The sequence below is a fragment of the Euprymna scolopes genome, chromosome 37 (assembly GCF_053919585.1).
Source record: "Euprymna scolopes isolate OS-2025 chromosome 37, ASM5391958v1, whole genome shotgun sequence".
NCBI lineage: Eukaryota > Metazoa > Mollusca > Cephalopoda > Sepiida > Sepiolidae > Euprymna > Euprymna scolopes.
In genome coordinates, this window is record NC_136518.1 from 70,584,827 (window position 1) to 70,607,326 (window position 22,500).

Consider the following 22,500-nt stretch of genomic DNA (forward strand, 5'->3'; position numbering starts at 1 on the left):
ATATATATATATATATATATATATATATATATATATATATATATATATATATATATATATATATATATATATATATATATATATATATATCACATTACTAAATATTATATATATATATATATATATATATATATATATATATATATATATATATATATATATATATATATATATATATGTATGTATAGCAGTATCAGAATTTTTGTAGGAATTTTTGACACCCCTAACACGAAACTGCGAATACAATATAAAAATCTCGTAATTTCTCTGTTAAAAGTGGGTTATTTATTTTCTTTATGGATTATACTTCCAAAATAAACTATTACAGTTGTTTTAAAAGTAATAAAAATATTTTTATTTTTTTTTTAAAACAGTAATGAATTTTCCGAACTCAATATTTTTCAATTTTTAAACTCAATATTTTTAAATTTTTAAATTTTAAAAATCTATCAAAATTTTTCTATTGATTCTATTTTTACGATATTTTCAGGGTCAATGTGAAATTTTATGTTCTTTCCAATAAACCGAATATAATATTTTAGACAAACGTTTTTTTTAAATTCACGCCCCCCCATTTTCACGCCCCCCCATTTTCACGCCCCCCCCATTTTGAAATGTCTATTAAAAAGTAAATAATTAATTTATGTTTAATAGGTTTATATATCACAAATTGAAGAGAAAAGGTCAATAAATAATATATTCAAATTTAAAACAAAAAAAAAAAATCAGTTTTTTAGAAATTTACCTGTAAAGTCCGAAGTTTAAAACCTTTTAAAAAAAAAAAAAACACATTGTTTTGTTTTGTTTTTTTTTTAAATAAAACCTTGGTCCTTACTCCTTTAATTGAAAAAAAAATTAGGGCTTGAATTACATTTTTCGAGGAGTTATAAGCTTGGAAAGATGGGGTGGAATTATTCACTATTTTCACGAAATTTCTGACACTGCTAATGTATGTATGCATATATATGTGTATGGATATATTATATATCCATACACATATATACATCATGTATATATATGTGTATATATATGTATATGCATATATATGTATATATATATATGTATATATATGTATATGTATATATATATGTATATGTATATATATATGTATATATATATGTATATGTATATATATATATATGTATATGTATATATATATATATATATATATATATATATATATTCACAAAAAGGAAAAATGTGGTAGAATTTGGTGGAATCTCTTCTGTCATTCTTCAGACGTTACTTGCGACGATAGTGTCCACCTGCAAGAGAAAGAAAGAAAAACACATTTTAGTGGCGTAAACTTCAGAATACTTTTCAATTCGAATAGGGGATAATTGAAACGGTACGTTTATTGAAGCTTTAATACTTTATCTGAAATAGAATATCTGATTAGTATGTATCTGCCGTACGACTGCCATGTTATTCGAGTCGAGTGGCGTGGTTCCTAGCTTTCATAGGAGCCATCGTGAAGCGATAAAATTGTCGCCCTAGAAAAGACGCCATGATTCCATTTCCGTTTGATGAAAACCGGGTTTCTTTTTTGTTGCAGACCATTTACTAGTTGGCCAGTTTTATATAATTCCCAAGAGCGATAGGAGCCTTCTATCAGGTCTGAAAGTGATACAATGTTCAACGAGCGAGATCGAAGACGCGCCGCTGTACAGCTCAGGTTCTCTATTGATCACTGTTATGAAAACAGGACCATTGCCAGTACACTCAAAATGCAAATCCGGATAACAGGGACGTGCCCAGCGTGATAAAAACAAAGTTTCCGGCCAGGGTTATAGTCTTTGGTGTGTTTTTAAGTGAGGACCATATCATACCACTTCGCATCATCGAAGACAGTTTGAAAGTCACAAATGTTTCAACCCACTTCCTACCACTTACCACTACCTACTCTCCCTAACACTTCACCCCACTAACAAAAATATAGACTTCTAATGAAAAGGTTTCTACCAGACTTTGAATTATTATCGCTGGACCCACAAACAAATTTATACAAACACTTGCCCGATTCGGATATCTACACAGCTATGCGGATTACCCAATATATAGCTTGGACATTATTACCAAACGGATGTAGAGAACGTATAACATGGATTTTACCAAGCAAGCTGGATCTAAAAAACATTCATACCCTTTTTCTACAAATCCTCCTGATACAGGACTTCTGATAAATGCATTATTTTCACTTTGACTTTCCATGTCTCACTGACTTTAGCAAATAGGGTGCATACCTCTATAACTATTTGCTAATATTTTTTCTCCTCTGATGAGATGGTAGACATCGAAACCCTATAGGTTAAGGAGATTAATTTTCTAAAACATTCTTTGTCTTGCTTAGAATAATAAAAAATCTTTGATATGAAACTCAACCAATTCATTTCATTTCAATGAGAGTTTTTTGAAATTCATTGGATTACAATTTAATTTATTTGCTCTATCTTGAATATCGAGCAATTCTCGTTTAGATGGGATAACTTATAGAATATTACTGCCAGTAATATTTTGTAAACCTACAATCTCACGTTTCCATAACAACTGGTTGTTAAATAAAAACTATTCTGAAGTATATATATATATATATATATATATATATATATATATATATATATATATATATGTTTATATATATAAATGTATGTATGTGTATATATATATGTTTATATATATATATATAAATGTATATATATATGTTTATATATATATATATATATATATATATATATATATATATATATATATATATATATATATATATATATATATATATATATATATTAGTTATAACTATATCGCACTTCCTAAAGAAAGTAAATATCACAGTAAGGTGTGAAGTCAACATTTTTTCCAACCAATGAAAAACGTTTCAAGACTCAAAAGTAATAGGTCTAAGTGAAATGTTACAGGAAATTAATTTATTTTTTGCGTCCATACTAGTTGTGTATCGGATAGCTGAAACTTTGCAGCTAAGCGCATCAGATTCAGTGCATGTTATTTGAACTGAAAATGTTCTGACTTATGCTGTATATATAATATAGATCAATTACACCTCTCTCTCTCTCTCTCTCTCTCTCTCTCTCTCTCTCTCTCTCTCTCTCTCTCATTCGCATAAACTGGCCATGATCAAGCTGAATACGTCCTTTTAACGATTTAACGATTTAACGGACTACTGTTCTCATCTTGCAATCTTTCTGTCAGAGAGAGAGAGAGAGAGAGAGAGAGAGAGATAGGTAGGTAGATAAGTCTGATGAATTCTTACGAGGATGAAACGAGGAATATTCTGTGTAGCTTAATTGCCATATATATTTTCATAACTTATATATATATATATATATATATATATATATATATATATGTATAATTTCAAGTCTGTAAATCAAAAAATCGTTGGATGGATATATATATATATATATATATATATATATATATATATATATATATATATATATATATACCCAACGATTTTTTGTAAATCAAAAAATCGTTGGATGGATATATATATATATATATATATATATATATATATATATATATATATATATATACCCAACGATTTTTTGATTTACAGACTTGAAATTTGGTATATAAGATATTCAGACACGTGGAAAAATCGGATGTTTTAGGCGTATTAGAATTGGTATTGGAATCGGAAAATATTGTGCCTATTTTCCGATGCAAAAAGCGCCATTTTATTTGATTTTGGTTTAAAACAAAATCTTCCATTGCTGGTAATAATGATAAAATAATAAATATGTATTGATTTTAAACTACCAGTAAAACTAAAATAGATAGATAATTTCCACAAGTATATTTTTACATTTAAGAAAATATTAGCACATTTCATATGAGTTTTTTTTTCTTCGGTAATTGAGAAAATTGGTTGTGACTTTGTTACAAAGTGAGTTTGTCGGGGATATGTACGTCGAGGGAGCACAAGTGCACCGAGATCATCAGGGCACATTCCATTAAAATACTTGTAAAATAGGCACAAGGATCCAACATTGTGGTGATGTGACAGGGGTTGGAACTTAGTTGACAAAGTGGGACCTATTAGATTGAAGACTCTTTTAGGGACCCTATCCAAGAGGGAGAGACTAGTGGTAGATCCACTAGCCCAAATATGGCAACAATACTCCATACATGGGCAAGTAGAAGCTTTGTAGAGGTACAGGATACTCTCAGGTGTGAGTAGTCTTCTAGAGCGATAGAGGGAACCCACCTTCTTTGCAGCAGCCTTTGCAATGTCCTCTATGTATTTGTTCTAGTTTATATTGCCTTTGAATGTTAAGCTGAGAAGCTTGAAGGAAGAATTCTCACGTAAGGTGTTATTTGTCATTGATATCGATGGTTAAAGAGGCGTCTTGTAATTGTTAAAGGAGAGCAACTTAGTCTTATTAGCATTAAATGTTACCATCCATTTACGGCTCCATTCCACTACGGCCTGGAGAACATTTTCTAAGGATTCTGCTATTGCTTTACCTGGACGTATACAAATCTGACTTCATGTCTAAGGAAAGAGGGGAGTATCCTTTGTATCATCTGAATTCTTCGGACTACTGTTCTCATCTTGCAATCTTTCTGTCAAACTCAGGTACTTGCACGGAATTTCGAAAGTAGCATGCTCTCGTTCCGTCAGCCATGACTGGGTAGAAGTCCTAAGTAATTTACAGTTGTATTTTAAGTGGCGCACGTAATGACGACTGAACTGTCAACAACCTGAAGAGTGTAACTTTTACAACGAAATTTTACCAAGTACCCTATCCACTGCGCCAATGGGTTCTTGCAGGCTCTTGAGTTCGACAGAAAGATTCTCGAGTTCAACAAGATATACCTGAAGAAGGTCGGAGGTTACATCGACTAAAACGTTATAAAAATGACACTCCAGATGAGAACGGTAGTCTAAAAAATCCAAATAATATGCATAGTCAATCTTCATCTTAAAAATTCAGTATCCTTATCAACGAAAAATGTTGATGTAACTGATAATTTAATCAGAAAGATAGATTATTGCTTGCTACCTCGATTTTATATAGATATACTAGAAGGATGCCCGGTGTTGCCCGGTCGTAAAATACGCATAAATACAGTAGAACCCCGGGATACGGTGGCCTTAGGGTACGTTTTTTTAGGTTACGATGTGGAATACGATGTTTTTTTCCAGACCCTGATTACGGTATTTTCCCCGCCTTGCAGTGTCATTTATAATGTTATTGAACTATATACATGTATATTACATACTGCACTGTATTTTGTAACAAATTTTTAATGCCGTATCCCGGGTTTATAATGTATTATATTTTAATTCATACAGAGACATGTGCATGCAAGTATTATGGTTTTTTTCTTAACAGAAAAAATACTCGAGCTGAGATCGAAACCGAAACCTAAGACAGTGAGTCAAGTATGATATACATTAGACCAACTTGACACATCCTTTAAATGTATTTTCAAACCTACATATTCTTAGGTCCTGGATACGACCTTAAACTATATCCGATGGTGAGGCCCCAGTTTGCAGGCCTTAGGGAGTGTGGAGCCACCCTTTAATTGCCATTGCTCCCAGGTCAACTCTGACCCAGAGTGGTAGTACCTGTTAGGGTCCCAACTATGGGTTAAATAGAATACGACTTAAAAAAACAAATATACTATATTAAAAAATCGTTCTTCAAAATCACCAGATTCGGCATTAAATAACCTGAAAAGGGTTGATATGCCGTAAAACAAAACAACCAACCAACTACATATTCTTAACATCAGGAAGCTGTCATGCTCCATGACGGCGCATGCGCATTCATTAAACAGTTGACAGATAAAAAATCCGATAGGGTGTGGTACGATGGTCTTCTAAGGAAAATCAGATCATATGGTATCACTGGAAGAATACATAATGTAATTAAATCCTTCTTAAGTAAGAGAACAATTCAGGTTGTCCTCGACGGTCGTACATCTAAACAATATAATATAAATGCGGGAGAGCCTCAGGGGTCTATCCTTGAACCTTTATTATTACTAATATTCATGAATGACCTTCCTGATACAATTTTCTCTGAGATGGGTATATTTGCCGATAACACCATGCTCTATAACAGGCACAAGGGGAAAACAAATAAACACATATCTAAGGAAATGGCAGAAACACTAGAGGATGAACCTCCAATCTGCAGGGGAATGGGAACAAAAATGGATGGTCACATTCAATGCTATCAAGACTAAGCTTGTTTCCTGCAATAATTACAAAAAAACCTTCTCTACCGTCAATAGCAATGGCCAAAAACACATTACCTGAAAGTATTTCCTTTAAACTCCTCGGCCTAACATTCATAGGGAACATGAGTTGGAACAGATACATTGAGAGCATTGCCAAGGCTGCTGCGAAGAAGGTGAGCTCTCTCTTCCGTGCTAGAAAGCTACTTACACCTGAAATTATCCTGTACCTCTATAAGGCCACTATTCGCCTATGTATGGACTACTGTTGTCACATTTGGGCTGGTGTATCTGCTACTAGTATTTCACTCCTGGACAGGGTTCAAAAGAGAGTCGCCAACCTGATAGATCCTAAACTGTCATCTAAGCTTCAGCCTCTATCTCATCGACGAAATGTTGCACCCCTCTACCTGTTCTACAAGTATTTTAATGGTGAATGCTCTGACGAACTACAAGCTCTTGTACCCCCTCGAAGTAAATACCCCCGACAAACCCGGCAAGCAGCTAAATCCACCCCTACACAGCAGATGTAAGAAAGCCTTCTACTCTAATAGTTACTTCCCCAGAACTGCTAGACTTTGGAATTCCCTTCCGGGATTCTGCTTTCCCAATTGTACTGATATATAGAAGTTTAAGTGTAATGTGAACAAACATCTTGCTGCTCATCTCCCTTTAAAATATCCCTGCAACTTATGTCCTCGATAGTAGCCCCCTACTTCAAAATGGCACTGTGCCTTGTTTTGGGTGAAAATTGAAAAAAAACATGTATCCATTTTTCAATTTGGACCCTTTAGAAGCCATTTTTTCGGATGAAAATTGATTAAAACGTTTTCGCATGTCTGAATACTCTATATACTAAATTTAAAGTCTGCAGATTAAAAATTCGTTGGATATATAGGTTGAGAAGTGTCCTCACACATCATATATATATATATATATATATATATATATATATATTATACATATATATATATATTATACATACATACATATATATATATTATACATACATATATATATATATTATACATACATATATATATATTATACATACATACATACATACATATATATTATACATATATATATTATACATACATATATATATATTATACATACATATATATATTATACACACATATATATATATTATACATACATTTATATATATATATTATACATACATTTATATATATATATTATACATACATATATATATTATACATGCATACATATATATTATACATACATACATATATATTATACATACATATATATATATTATACATACATATATATTATACATACATACATATATTATACATACATACATATATTATACATACATCACATATGCCTGAGCAATTAGATTGGGTTGACCTTCCTCTGATGGGTTGAGGGTACCGGATTGACAGTTACTGGCTGCTGTTTCCGACTGGTAGTACAGGAGCCCTAACTCTTTGGTAGCGCTTAGAGCGGCTGCTCCATCAACAGTTGAATAATATCGGGTTGTTTGCAGTGCCATGGCGCGCATGGAAAGGGACCCTGCACTCATCCCCGGTGGGCTTTCCTGAGGCCACAGTCCTAGTTGATGGAGGGTCAGCTGATGGTCTACTTGTGATGCATGTGTGATATTCTGCATAACCTCCTGTTCGGCTTCCCCTAACCCAACTGAAACTCGTTAAAAAACATGATGACAGTACAATCTAAAAACAAGCTTAAACCAGGCTTAGGGACAAACAAATCCAACTTGCCTCCTCCCTTGAGGCTTGCATTCACAAATATCCGTGGGCTTAGAACTAACTTAGCTGATGTTGAAGCATTTCTCCTAACAAATAACCCGGATATCTTAGCACTAAGTGAGACTAACCTACACTCCTCCATCCCCTCTAACTACTTTAACATGCCTGGATATCTCCCACTCTGCCGTAAGGACTCTGACAGACATATGCACGGACTTGGAGTTTACATTCGTAATACCCTTCCCTTGACTAGAGAAACAAACCTAGAAACGGATGATCAAGCTTTTATGTGCTTTAGACTTATCATGCAACACAATATTAGCTACTTTTACTTTCTCTACCGCTCTCCCTCGACCCAAGACTGCACCATAATAAACAAAGTATCTGACAGCATAGACACAGCACTCTCCTTTGACACTAGCGCCCAAGTACATGTATTTGGTGACTTTAATGTCCATCACAAAAACTGGCTTGGATTCTCTACTTATACAGATGCAGCAGGCAGCGCAACTCATAGCTTCTCTGTATCTCACTCCCTATCGCAAATTGTTACTTTCCCAACCCGCTTCCCTGATCAGGAAGAGCAACACGCATCACTATTAGATCTGTTTTTGACCACAGTTCCTGATGATTGTGTAACGAAAGCCGACAGCCCACTTGGGAACGCTGATCATGCGGTAATAATGGTTGAAATCGCCCTAAACTCCAGACCCAAAACTGAAGAGCCAGTGCTCAAAACAACGAGATATTATAAAAAGGCTGACTGGGAAGCTATCAGAGATCTTATCAGAGACGCCCCATGGGGAAATATTTTTTCTCTTCCTGCTGAACAGTGTGCAACTGAGACCACTGAATGGTTCAAAACTGCAATCGAAGCGCATGTTCCCATGCGGAAATTCTATAGCAAGCCCCACTCTCCCCAATGGTTTACTTCGACTTGCGCAACTGCCATTGCTCAAAGGCAGCATGCATTCCGCAGGTTTAACCGACATAAGTCCAGTTCAAACAGACAAAAGTACATAGAAGCTAGAAGTAACGTTAAGAAAGAAATAGCGACAGCTAAGAGGGAATTTACGGAAACCACTACAAAACGCATCGAAGCACAAAAATTAGGAACTCGTGACTTCTGGAAAATCTACAACAGTGTAGTAAATAATGGGCAATCAACAATTCCCCCACTAACCAACAATCACGAGGTTCTTTGCTCAGCAACCGAGAAGGCTAACATGCTTGCCAGTCGGTTTGCCTCCAACTCTACACTGGACCCTCTAAACCACCCCCTACCCGACTTTCCTATACGGACAGACGCCACGCTAGACGATCTGGAAATCACCCCTGCTCAGGTACATGCTATCATAAAAAACCTTGACACTTCCAAAGCATGTGGACCCGACCTCATCCCAGCTGTGCTATTAAAAAAGTGCTCAGCCGAAGTAGCTCCAGTTCTCTCCAAACTCTACAACAAATGCCTTAATGAATCTTGCTTTCCGAGCTGTTGGAAAACTGCTTCTGTTGTACCAGTATTCAAGAATTCTGGCGAAAGAACTGACCCATTAAATTATCGCCCTATTAGCCTCCTCCCACTTTTTGCCAAAATATTTGAGACCTTAATTAACCATGCTCTAGTCCAGCACCTTACAGATGCTAAACTTCTGACCGACCATCAATATGGATTTAGACAAGCCCGTTCCACGGCAGACATCCTCACTGTAATCTCTGAACGCATATACCATTCACTGGACAAAGCGGGAGAGGGCAGAGCGGTAGCTCTAGATATATCTAAGGCTTTTGACAGGGTATGGCATGAGGGTCTCCTCAGGAAGATTAGATCTTACGGTATCACTGGTAGAATACTTAACATAATTAAATCCTTCTTAGATAAGAGAAAAATCCAGGTTGTCCTCGACGGTCGTACGTCTAAACAATATAATATAAATGCGGGAGTGCCCCAGGGATCTATCCTTGGTCCTCTGCTGTTCCTGATATTCATAAATGACCTCCCCGACAAAACTGCCTCTGAGATGGGTATATATGCTGATGACACCACACTCTATAGCAGGCACGACAGGAAAACAAATGAACATATATCTAAAGTAATGGCAGAAACACTAGAGGATGACCTCAAATCAGTAGTGGAATGGGGACAAAAATGGATGGTAACGTTCAATGCCACCAAGACAAAACTGGTTTCATTCAATAATTACAAGAAACCTTCTCTACCACCTATAGCAATGGCCAACAACTCTTTAGCTGAGAGTACGTCTTTCAAGCTCCTTGGCCTAACGTTCACAGGAAACATGAGCTGGAACAATTACATCGAGGGCATTGCCAGGGCCGCTGCGAGGAAGGTGGGCTCTCTCTACCGTGCTAGAAAACTTCTAACACCCGAAAGTATCATGTACCTCTATAAGGCCACTATTCGCCCATGTATGGAGTATTGCTGTCATATTTGGGCCGGTGCATCGGCTACTAGTCTCTCGCTCCTTGACAGGGTTCAAAAGAGAGTCGCAAATCTGATAGGCCCTAATCTGGCATCAAAACTTCAGCCTCTGTCCCATCGTCGAAACGTTGCATCCCTCTGCCTGTTCTACAAGTATTATAATGGTGAATGCTCTGAAGAACTGCAAGCACTTGTGCCCCCACGACGTGAACACCCTCGACAGACCCGACAAGCTACACAATCCCACCCCCACACTGTAGAGATCCCTAGATGTAAAAGATCCTTCTACTCCAGTAGTTTCTTCCCCAGAACTGCTAGACTTTGGAATTCCATTCCAGGTCACTGCTTCCCCAACTGTACTGACATGCATAAGTTCAAGTGCAACGTGAACCAACATCTCGCTGCCCTAATCCCTACATAGTACCCCAGTAGATGTTTCCCTTGATAGTAGCCCCCTACATTAAAGTGGCAATGTGCCTTGTTTGGGGTGAAAATGTAATAAAAAAAAAAAAAAAAAAAAAAAATATTATACATACACATATATATATATATATATATATATATATATATATACTAGCAAAAGAACCCGTCGTTGACTGGGTTCAAAAACAGCCTACAGAAAATGGACTCTGATTTATGAAGGTATGATAGGTTTTGAAAAGAAAGGGTTGTAAAGAGATAGCTCCGAATTTGGGGGTATCAAAACCAAAGCAAAATATGATGAAAGTAAAAATAAAATAGATAAACCCCATAATTTATTATACCATACCTGTTCACAATGAAACACTTATCACAATATTCTGTGGATCTATATTAAAAAACCTTGTTAAACTTATATATATACTAGCATTTCAGCTCGGCGTTGCCCGGGTATTTGGAGGTGTATGCTGAGCTAAAAAAAAAAGGGTAATTTTTTTTTTAAATTTGACCCCTATTATGACCCCTTAAAACTTATTGTTTTGAGCTCAAATAAAGTTATTAAGTTAGATCCATGTCCAAGGAACCTATATATAAAATTTTAATAGTTTAGACGCAAAATTGTCGGAGGAGTTTGGTAGAGTTATCAAAGGTCAAATCATTGAACTTTTACCCCTTAACAGCCAAATTTCTGGCCGAAACCCGATCACATTGATTTTCCCAAATCTCAGTACACTGTATATCAAATTTCACATCTGTAGACTAAAAATTGACAGTGCGTAGGGAAATGTACACAGACAAACAGTCAAATAGACACACAGACAACGTTCACTTATATATATATATATATATATATATATATATATATATATATATATATTAGACATTAAGAAGAGATAGATAGATATATATAAATACCCGTTCACATACACTTTTTCATGATAAAGCTAGAACCCAGAATTAAATGGAATCGTGCAATTGCATCGACAACGGACAACGCCATAGTAGAGTATAGAACTAGATAAAATATAAAAATAAAAATCGAGGCATAGTCAATAGATTGCGCCGTGGCCCATATATGGTTAGGCTTCATACGTGCGACGACCTGGGTTTGCGCCTACGTCGGGGACTGTCACTGATGAGATGCAGTACATCGAAACCCACTTTGGGTCTGGCGTTGTCCGTTGTCGATGCAATTGCTCGATTTCAATCTAATTCTGGGTTCTAGCTTGATCATGAAAAAGTGTGTGTGTGTGTATATATATATATATATATATATATATATGAGATAGAGAAAGAAAGAGGGGGTTTTACAGAAATTGGCATAATATATGTACACAATTGTAATAATGTAAATAATAATATTACCTATTCCACATACTTTCCACCTACTTTGAGTACTGACCGGTGTCTTTCAATCAACACCCATCCACATCCATACACGCACACACATACAACACACACACACACACACACACACACACACACACACACACACACACACACACACACACACACAAACACACACACACATACACGTTAATACAGATATTCAGAAGAAATAAAACGAACAGCATATATTCGCTTCTGAATATCTGTATTAACGTGTATGTGTGTGTGTGTGTGTTGTGTGTGTGTGCGTGTGTGTGTGTTGTGTGTGTGTGCGTGTATGGATGTGGATGGGTGTTGATTGAAAGACACCGGTCAGTACTCAGTGACCATAGGAAATGTTTTTAATTTACAGACTGTAAGACAAAAATACTAAATTCTCAAGTACCTTATGCCATAAAAACCAAAAGATGGGATGGATAGAGAGAAAGGGAAATGAAAAAGAAGATGTTCATTATCTTCAAAGACCTCACTTGTCCTCTCACCGCTTTATGACTCCCACCCAGGTTTCATTCTAACTTTAAAAACGAAATAGGAAAATGTTTTTTGATTGAAATATCAGTTTTCGACGGTAATTCTTGGCCTGAAGACGTAGTCCCCCAAGGCGAGTGATTACAGAAACATGTATGCACATATGTAGCCATTAATGTTTGTATAAATAAATTTAACTTATATATATATATATATATATAAACTCATAGGAATTTTTACTCGAAACAAAGTGATATAATCTCGAAATTTAGAAGCTCTATATAAGATATATTACATATGAAGCTTGTTATTTGCAACTGGAAATAGTTTCTCGTGCGTATTGATTTTAAGCATATAAATTTAATTCCTTTTTTCTTATTCATATACATATATATATATATATAAAGAGAGAGAGAGAGAGAGCTAGAGAGAGAGAGAGAGAGAGAGAGCACGACATATATTATGGAAAGTAAGCCACAGAAAAATTTGAGTTTAATCCTCGAATAACTCCTAGCTATATCCACCCATACATTGATGAGGACTGTTGAAGTAAAAACTTAAGCAATATAAATATAAATATATATATATATATATATATATATATATATATATATATATATATATATATAAAAGTTTTGGGACGATTAATCGGAATCGGGAATCTCAAAATTTGTGCCGATGCCATAATCGATTCCTTTAATTTGCTTTTTTCTCTGATTTTGTTTAAAATTAAATTTTCCACTGTTGATTTTAAACTGTCACTAAAATTAAAATCTATAGACCCCCCCCCCGTTGGTTTTTCATTTGAGAAAATATATACACATTTAATATGCGGTTTTATGGTAGTCGGGAAAAAATAACAACTCTATTGTTACATATTTAAAAAGAATTCATAAAGAATCGGAATCGATAATCCTATCGGAATTGGGAATTTAGCACGGAAAAGGTAAGTGTATCAGAATCGGGGAAAATATTGGAATCGTCCCATTACTAATAGGTTAGTGTTGGGGCCATTAATATACGGCATTATCACGTTGACACACCAGTTCCTGCTAGATCACCGAAGTTAAGCAATGTTGAACCTGGTCAGTACTAAATGGGTGACCATTTGGGACTTTCAGGTGCTGTATGTGCTCTCCGCTTATCTCGGCATTGTTTCCAGTCGTCCTGTCTTCTCCTTGCCACTGGACTCAAACAGTGCCGGAGAGGTGTGGTTAGTGACTGCGCAACCGTTGCCTCACAAGTACACACACTACTGCCCCTAAGGGGTGTCCTTTGTTTTTCAAGACTGAACGGAAGCATGGATGGAGTATTGATAAGAAAAATCGGACATTTTTGTGCAATCGGAAATTATTTTTGCTGATTTTCCTCTGTTGATCCTATTTATTTTGTATTTGTTTTGTTTTTATATATATATTTTTTAACTTATTTATTGATTTGAAACTATTTGAGAGATTGAAATCCATGCATCAACACAGAAGTGTATTTTTACGTTTGCGAAAATATATGCAGTAATCCGAAAAAAAAACAAAAAAGCTTTATAGCTGGTTTTTTTTTTCTTTTACTTTTTTCTTTTTATTTAAAAAATTTTTTTTTTAAGAATCAGAATCAGTAATTGTATCAGAATCGGGAAATTAGAACAATATCGGTATCCTTGGAGTAAAAAAATTAGCAAATATTATAAAAGGTTTGCATTAATTTGGCTTTATATATATATATATATATATATATATATATATATATATATATATATATATATATATATATATATATATATATATCAAGTCCAACGTTAACAAATTCCTAATGAACCGCCCCCTTAAGTAAACACTTCATCAAATCTCCACACTAACGTAATGTACTTGCAATAACCCTTATCCCTGAGTGGCTTCCGGGCCTTGATAAGTGGTGATCACTGTGTAAAAAAAAAAGAAAATATATATATATATATATATATATATATATATATATATATATATGAGAGAGAGAGAGAGAGAGAGAGAGAGAGAGAGAGAGAGAGAGAGAGAGAGAGAGAGAGAGAGAGAGACGGGTACCACTTTTCTTGGCAATTGTATAAGTTTATTATGCACCTAATTTGCTAAAGGTAATAAACATAGAAAATTAAATGAAATGTTTTTAAAGTTTTTAAATCATTTTAGCTACATAGAATAAGGGAAATTGGATATTAATGCAACAAAAAAGGATATTGAACTTCAAATCGAAATTGTATGCTAAATCCTGTAATGGAAGTTCTTGGTATTCTGCAGGTAAAAAGATCCAACGCGTATTGTAATAAATCCAAGGAAACTGGTAACAATCCAATATATACATATTTCACAATTTTTCTTTAGTTTGATTGGATATCCGGCAAATCTTTGATTCTATCAATCCGGATTGATATAATCAAAGATTTGCCGAAAGACTAAAACTTGCTGCTATGCTTTCAAATGATCTGAAATAACAGCAAGGGACGATTTGATTCGAAATATTTCTCGTATGTTATATCTCCCCTCTTTTAGAAATAGTGTACGATTATGAATATCTCCAGTATCAAATAATCCTTATACACTGTGAAATCTATTTCATGTATGAAAACCAAAGAGGGGAGATATAACATCAAGGCCAAAGGTTTTTAGTCATATGCAAAACTAGAAAACCAATGATTGATGGAAACATTTTATGGCTATAAAAAGGTGCCAAAAATAGGCTTTGGATGATGAATGATCTCCCTTAGTGTGTAGCCTTACATAGCCTACCACATAATTCAGGTCATTACCTGTCCAACGAGTCTTCTTTTGTAAATTCTTATCAATAGTCGCTCTGAGACTTGGAACTTATAAAATTGCCAAAAAAGGTGCTCTCTCTCTCTCTCTCTCTCTCTCTCTCTCTATATATATATATATATATATATATATATATATATATATATATATATATATATAGTGCAACATTTTGTTGAAAATTCAAAGACTCGCGTTTTCTTTTTTATAAACTTCGTTTATTTCCTGGATTTTTCCATTACAGCTGTTTCATTAATGAGTTGGCAATTTTACGATCTATGTTTCCGTAAAAATACCTGTCCCCACCAGCTTCTTCAGATGTTTATCCATTAGATTTTTACAACAAATGGTATATTTTTAACATGCTGGACATCGTATTCGGGTAAAAAGATTTCCACAGCCATGCTTCCTCCAAGCCAAATGAAATATTGAAATGCTCATATCTTTGATTCTAGCGGATCAAAGTACGTGAAAATTTGCAGGCTTTTTGAAGATTATAATTATAGCAATTATGATTCCAAGGCTAAAATTTTATGACAATTGGTAAAAAGGAACCTATATTTTAAAACCAATAAAATATGCCCAAATTTGCTACCATTTGTATATATAGTGCCCTTCAGCTTCAGTTTTACTGCTTCAGTTGTCTTCCCTGTGGCCTTGCCAGGCCACTAATATATATATATATATATGTATGTGTGCGTGTGTGTGTGTGTGTGTGTGTGTGTGTGTGTGTGTTAGTGATGAACGATTCCAATAATTTTTCCTAATTCCGATACAATTAACGATTCTGTACTAAATTCCCGATTCCGATACAATTACTAATTTCGATTCCGATTTTTTTTTGCAAATCTCTCTATATTTAACCATAAAGCTGGTATTTTTTCACGATCATTATGAAAACGCATGTTAAATTCTCAAACGTAAAAACACACTTTTGTATGTGAAAGGGAGGGAGTGAATTAAAGCTTTTAGTTTTACTGGTGGTTAAAAATCAATAAATATTTGCTATATTAAACTAACTACCAACACGGGAAGATTTTGTTTTAAACAAAATCAAAACAAATAAAATATAATTAAAGGAATCGTTTTCGGTATCGGAAAATAGACAGGCATTTTTCCGATTCGGATACTGATTCCAATATCCCAAAACGTTCTGATTTTTCCGATTCCTATACCTATGAATCGTCTGAACACTTTATATATATATATATATATATATATATATATATATATATATATATATATATATATAGTACTTTAGTGAATAATTGTTAATTTGTTAGTTTTTAGTAGCGCTTGTTATTTGTTAGTAAGATATCGCAACATTATGAACATGACCTTTGCCCCGACGTTAGAGAAAAGTGTTATGAAAAAAAAATCCAACATTACACGAAAAAACACCCCAAAACACTTCGCCTTTTACTTTGCTTGTTTGAATTAGAGTACAAAATAGATTTCGTGGCTTAGTGGGGGATGCCCTTTTCTCTTCCCTACAACCTCTCTCCCACAGAAGAGACATTGCGAGCCTGTCTTTGTTTTATCGTTATTTCCATGGCAAGTGCTCGTCTGAGCTCTAATCTACGGTCTCCCCTCGCCAATCTTTCACGATAAACACCCGTTTAGCTGAAACCACTGTTAATAATTTTCCCCACTCTTTATCTGTGCCTAAATCAAAACGTAGATTCCATGAACAAAGCTTCTTTCTTAGAAGTGCATGCCTGCGGAACTCTCTTCCGTTTGCCTGTTTCCCCATCTGACTACAACTTGGACGTCTTCAAGTCCAACATAAACAAATTCCTGATGAACGGCCCTCTTAAATAAGACACTTTATCAAATCTCCAATACTAACGATTACTACGATACTATCCCATTGATTACTGTACACGCAATAACCCTTATCCCCGAGTGGCTTCCGGGCCTTGATAAGTGGTGATACCATGTAAAAAAAATACACTTATGGAAAACTAACAATCTCACACATTTCCCAGGAAAATCGAGTAACATAACGAACGCTTGCTGCAACCCATGATCCTATCAAATTAGGTACATTTTAATCGCGGAAACTGATAGGGGGACATGGTTTTGAAAACCGGTTTACCATAATTTTATTGTAGGTTTCCGATTACTTTTTTATTGTATTTGAAAAATTAAAACCTAAAGTTTATTTCTAAAAGGAAAAAGATATTTTTTACTCGTGAAAAAAAAATGTAATTAAAAATGTTTTCATCGCGGTGTCGGGAACTGACAAGTTCAGATAAATTTGGAAGTTAAATAAATTCATTGTAAAAATCTCTTGAAAGATATCTATATATATTAATACGATAGCGTGTGTGTATATATATTAATACGTTTAATTGTTATGTCTTCCAATTATTGGTTTCGATTCAAGCTGATGCACCCAGCTCATATGGATATATCTTTTTATTCTTTAAATCACAACTTTATAACATACTAGCAATCGGTGCCCGGCGTTGCCCAGGTGTTTTGAGGTTAATGCTGAGAAAAAAAAAAAACGGTCAATTTTTTAAAACTTTGACCCCTATTATGACCTCTTAACATTTATTGTTTAGGGATCAAGTAAAGTTAATAAGTTAGATCCATGTCCAAGGAATCTATATCTAAAATATCAAGTGTTTACTGTTTAGACCCAGAATTGTAGGAGGAGTTTGGTAGAGTTCTCAAAGGTCAAATCGTTGAATATTGACCACTTAATCGCCAAATTTCTGTCGAAAACCTATCACATCGATTTTCCCAAATCGCGAATTTGGCCCTTTTTTAAAGCAGTTTGGCCTTCAAAATTTCTGTTTGGCCTTTTTCTTCACCGATGAAATCTGGAGACGCAACGGGAATTTTCGGCAAAAAAATGTTGTTACTATGCACATCTATGTAATGAAATACAATTTGTGGCAAAATTTCAGGGAAAACTAATGGATGGTTATCTCGCAATAGTCCGGACAATTCGCTAAATTATCTCGTCAAAACCATAAATCTCGAATTTTTGTGCATTTTTTTTTGGGGGGGGCTAATTTGGCATAATAGTGTCCATTTAATAGTATTTTCTTGTAAAAATAAAAAAATAAGGAAAATTACCAAAAAAAACAAACAAGAACAACAAAAGTGTGCCGTATTTTTAAAAGTTTTATTGCGTTGTTTTTATTTGCTTTTTTTATTTCATCGGTGAAGAAAATGGCCAAACAGAAATTTTGAAGGCCAAACTGCTTAAAAAAAGGCCAAATTCGCGAAATTTGGCCTTCAAAATTTCTGTTTGGCCATTTTCTTCACCGATGAAATAAGAAAAGCAAATAAAAATAACGCATTAAAACTTTTAAAAATACGGCACACTTTTGTTGTTCTTGTTTGTTTTTTTGGTAATTTTCCTTATTTTTTTATTTTTTCAAGATAATACTATTAAATGGACACTATTATGCTAAATTAGCCCCCCCCCCCCAAAAAAAAATGCACAAAAAAACGAGTGAAGGCGCGTATTTTTTTTTTTTAGTTTAGTTTCATAATGGCGGCCGTGGTGTCGGAGGTTCGATTGTTAGATTGTAAGTTAGTTTCGTATTTTTTTAAGTTGTAAATCGCAAGTTAGAAAAAAATTAAACCCTTCCAAGATGGACAATAAATAAGACCAAAATATTTTATGGTAAAGTTAAGAGCGTAAGAACTATACGTTTTTAGGAGATGTGATTATTGGATTAACCAATCAGAAATCGTCTGTGGCACACACATCTCTGTTTTTATAGATATATAGATAAGAATCGATAGAAAATTGACTCTATAATAATATATACGAAGTATGCATGAATTAAAATATCATATTTAAGCGTATTTTACAACCGGGCTGCGCCGGGCGTCCCTGCTAGCTTAGATAAATACTTTTGCAGTTTTAAGAAACCAGCTACAAAATTTATCAGTGCGTGTCCATTTACGCTGAACACACACAGAATGCCAACATAAATGTATTACATATGAAAGAGTCCGCTGTGGCATTTCCACAGGCCCCGCTAGTCTTTCGTGTTATAAAAAAATTCAACATTACACGATAAAAAAACAAACTTTGTCTTAATTTGCTTCTTTGAATTGTAAATTTATGGGAAACTAACATTTTCATGCTTTCCTCAAGAAGATCGAGAATCTAACAAACGCTTTCTTCTAACCATGAACTATATATATGCATTTAAAAACCCTTTTCATTACAAAAAAAATCACAACGACGTTTAGTTTAATCTTTTCAGCAGTCTTACTGCGTAAATCTCATTATTCTTTTTCAATTTAATAAAATCTAATATTATTGATGGACGTGTAACAGCCTTCCTAGTTTTACATTCTTTACACGGTTTCTCCCCCATTTCAATTCTTATTAGTAAAAAAAATTCGGTGGTGAAGAAGCGTAGGCGACTTGAAATCCGCAGCAAATAGTATCAGATTAAAAAAATAGTTTTATATTAGACTTAAGTTATTTTTTACATAAAATGATACACAAAATGTCATTGTGCATTATTTTAGTATTATAAAAAATATATATATATTACCGTATATAATTATGTATAAATCAAATTTCTGGGAGAGGATTTTAAGATTATTTGGAGGGGGGTCGTAATGTAATTTTTTTGGAAATGTTGTTAAAGAGTGACTCTGCACTCGATCATAACAAAGAAAACGCCATTTTGTTTGTGCACTCGGTATATACCAGTAATCCTAATAATTAACCGCATTCCTTCCGAACCCCATTACAGTATTACTTTAATTAAATTAACTTTCTCTTCCGTTTACTTTTGCGTTTCACTTTTTTCGCTCTTTTCTGAATTACTTTGGCCACGGAAGATTATTTTGCCAATTGTCCCACTTCAAATCTCGTTCTCTACTTTTTAACTCTTTTCCATTTGAACCCTATATGTCGAAAAAAAAAAAAGACTTCGTGTGACTATCTGCACAGGAACTATTCATTCCAAGGATTGGATTTTCGGTAAAATTTCAGAAAAAGCGTGAACTCGAATTAGTAGAAAAAAAACAAACAAACAAACAATTTTTCTTGTAGATTTCGGTGTGCTGAAAAGCAATCTGAAAACCGTATCCGTCGCAAATTAATAGTTTTTGAGATATTAATATTTTTCTAAGGGATTTTTTTTCTTTTTGTAAAATCAGCTATAATGGCGTTCGTCGGCTGATTACGCATGCGCACAGACCGAAGACAAATCACATTTATTTTTTAAAAAATCAGCATTTTATTAGTTTCCGTAAGTAAAAAGTAAATATTACAACGCATTGTTGTATTTGTTCACGTAATTTCGGTTCTTGCGTTCACGCGCGCACGAGCGTAAAATGACTTGTCATATTGCGGAGGAATTTTTAGCTGGCATTTTAAAAAAATGTGGTTAATTTTTGTGTGTTATGTAGTTTTTAATGCTTTTTAATTGATCTAAGAAAAATTCAGTTTTCATGAGCAGTTTACAAAAACATAACCGTTTTTCCATAAGTGACGTGCCGAAATTTATCGAGCAGAGTACTGATTAACATTTCACAAAAATTCTGTGTTTACATTGGCGGGGCGGAGGGTGGCGGCGGCGGCGGCGGCGTTGTTGAGGCTAATATCGTTTTAGGATTAACTAAGCGTTCGTCTATTTCTTTATATTTGATAAGTTAATATATGTAATTATAAAACTCTGTGGACCTTGCTTGCCTGCATCTTGTGTTCAACTATCGGGCGATTCCATCTTAAAAAAAAAGGGATGACGTGAATGTGTATGTATATATATATATATATATATATATATATATATATATATATAAATGCGCCTATACATAAGAATACTTTTAAAATATTAGTAGTAGTTTGTACTACCAAGGTACCCTTTTACGAATATAAAGAGAATATTTACACCCAAATAGAGGGAGTCTCAATGGGTTCCGTCCTCGGTCCATTATTTAGTGAGTTCTTCATGAGTAACCTCGAAAATCAGATATTTAATAACATCAGCAAACTCTCCATCTATGTGCGATATGTTGACGATATTCTTATCCTAGCTGACAACAACGAACAAATACTAAGACTGAAAAAAACCTCTTTCAATATAACACTATACTTAAACTCACCATAGATATGAACGTAAATAATAAGATTCCTTTCCTCATTTGCACTCCTAACAACACCTTCAGCAACTCCTGCCTCCTAAAATTGAATAGCGAATGACTCCACCGATATAAAATAGCCATAAACTTTCTTAACCGCGCCAATCTCAGACAAAACATAAATGATAAATTAAATAAGATCGAACCCACTATTAACTATACGTATGAAAGAGAAAATAACAACTCCATACCTTTTTTGGACATCAATATCACAAATAATAGTGATCGTCTAAGTTTTAAAGTCCATCGGAAAGTTACAAATAAAAATGATTGCATACATTTTTATTCTCATCACGATGATAAAGTAAAAAGAGGTATTCTAATAGGATTTTTTCTTAGGGCCCTGAGAATATGCAGTGAAGAATACATCGTGGAAGAATTTGAGTATATCGAACGTACATTCATGAACTTATAGTACCCTCAACATTTTTTGACAAATACAAAAAGGAAAGCACTAAAAATTTACCATAACCGAAACCGAGACAATTCCCTAAATAGCCAGACACACGACAGACAATTAACATTACCAACTAATAAAAACAACGACGCAATTTATAAGAACCTAAATAAGACAGGCATTCAAATAACAAAACTAACCTCTTTAACAATTAGGGATCTAACACGTAAAATTATGACTAATACCCACACTAACACCAAAGCCGGAATATATTCCATACCCTGCCTTGATTGTGGAAGAATATACGTAGGAGAAACTCAGCGTAATTTAAATAAAAGAATATATGAACACAAAAGAGATGTAAAAAACAACAATACACTCAACGCCATATTTCGTCACATCATGGAGACCGACCACCATTTTAATTTTAACAAAGCAACTTTCCTTAAACACATGCATAACAGATCCACACGACGTTTAATTGAGTCGGCTATAATCTCCCATTCCAGTAATATAATT

At 34.2% G+C, this 22,500-nt stretch overlaps 1 protein-coding gene across 1 annotated transcript in view; it reads right to left on the minus strand.

Annotated features, from left to right (window-relative positions):
• Positions 1–1,152: 1,152 nt before the first annotated feature.
• The window catches only part of LOC145261217 (solute carrier family 2, facilitated glucose transporter member 1-like), a 189,576-nt gene continuing 168,228 nt past the window's right edge, over positions 1,153–22,500 (minus strand). The window contains exon 13 of the mRNA XM_080119570.1: positions 1,153–1,265. Within this exon, the coding sequence (XP_079975696.1) occupies positions 1,243–1,265 (23 nt within the window). The 3' untranslated portion in view covers positions 1,153–1,242. The remainder of the gene's footprint in view (positions 1,266–22,500) is intronic.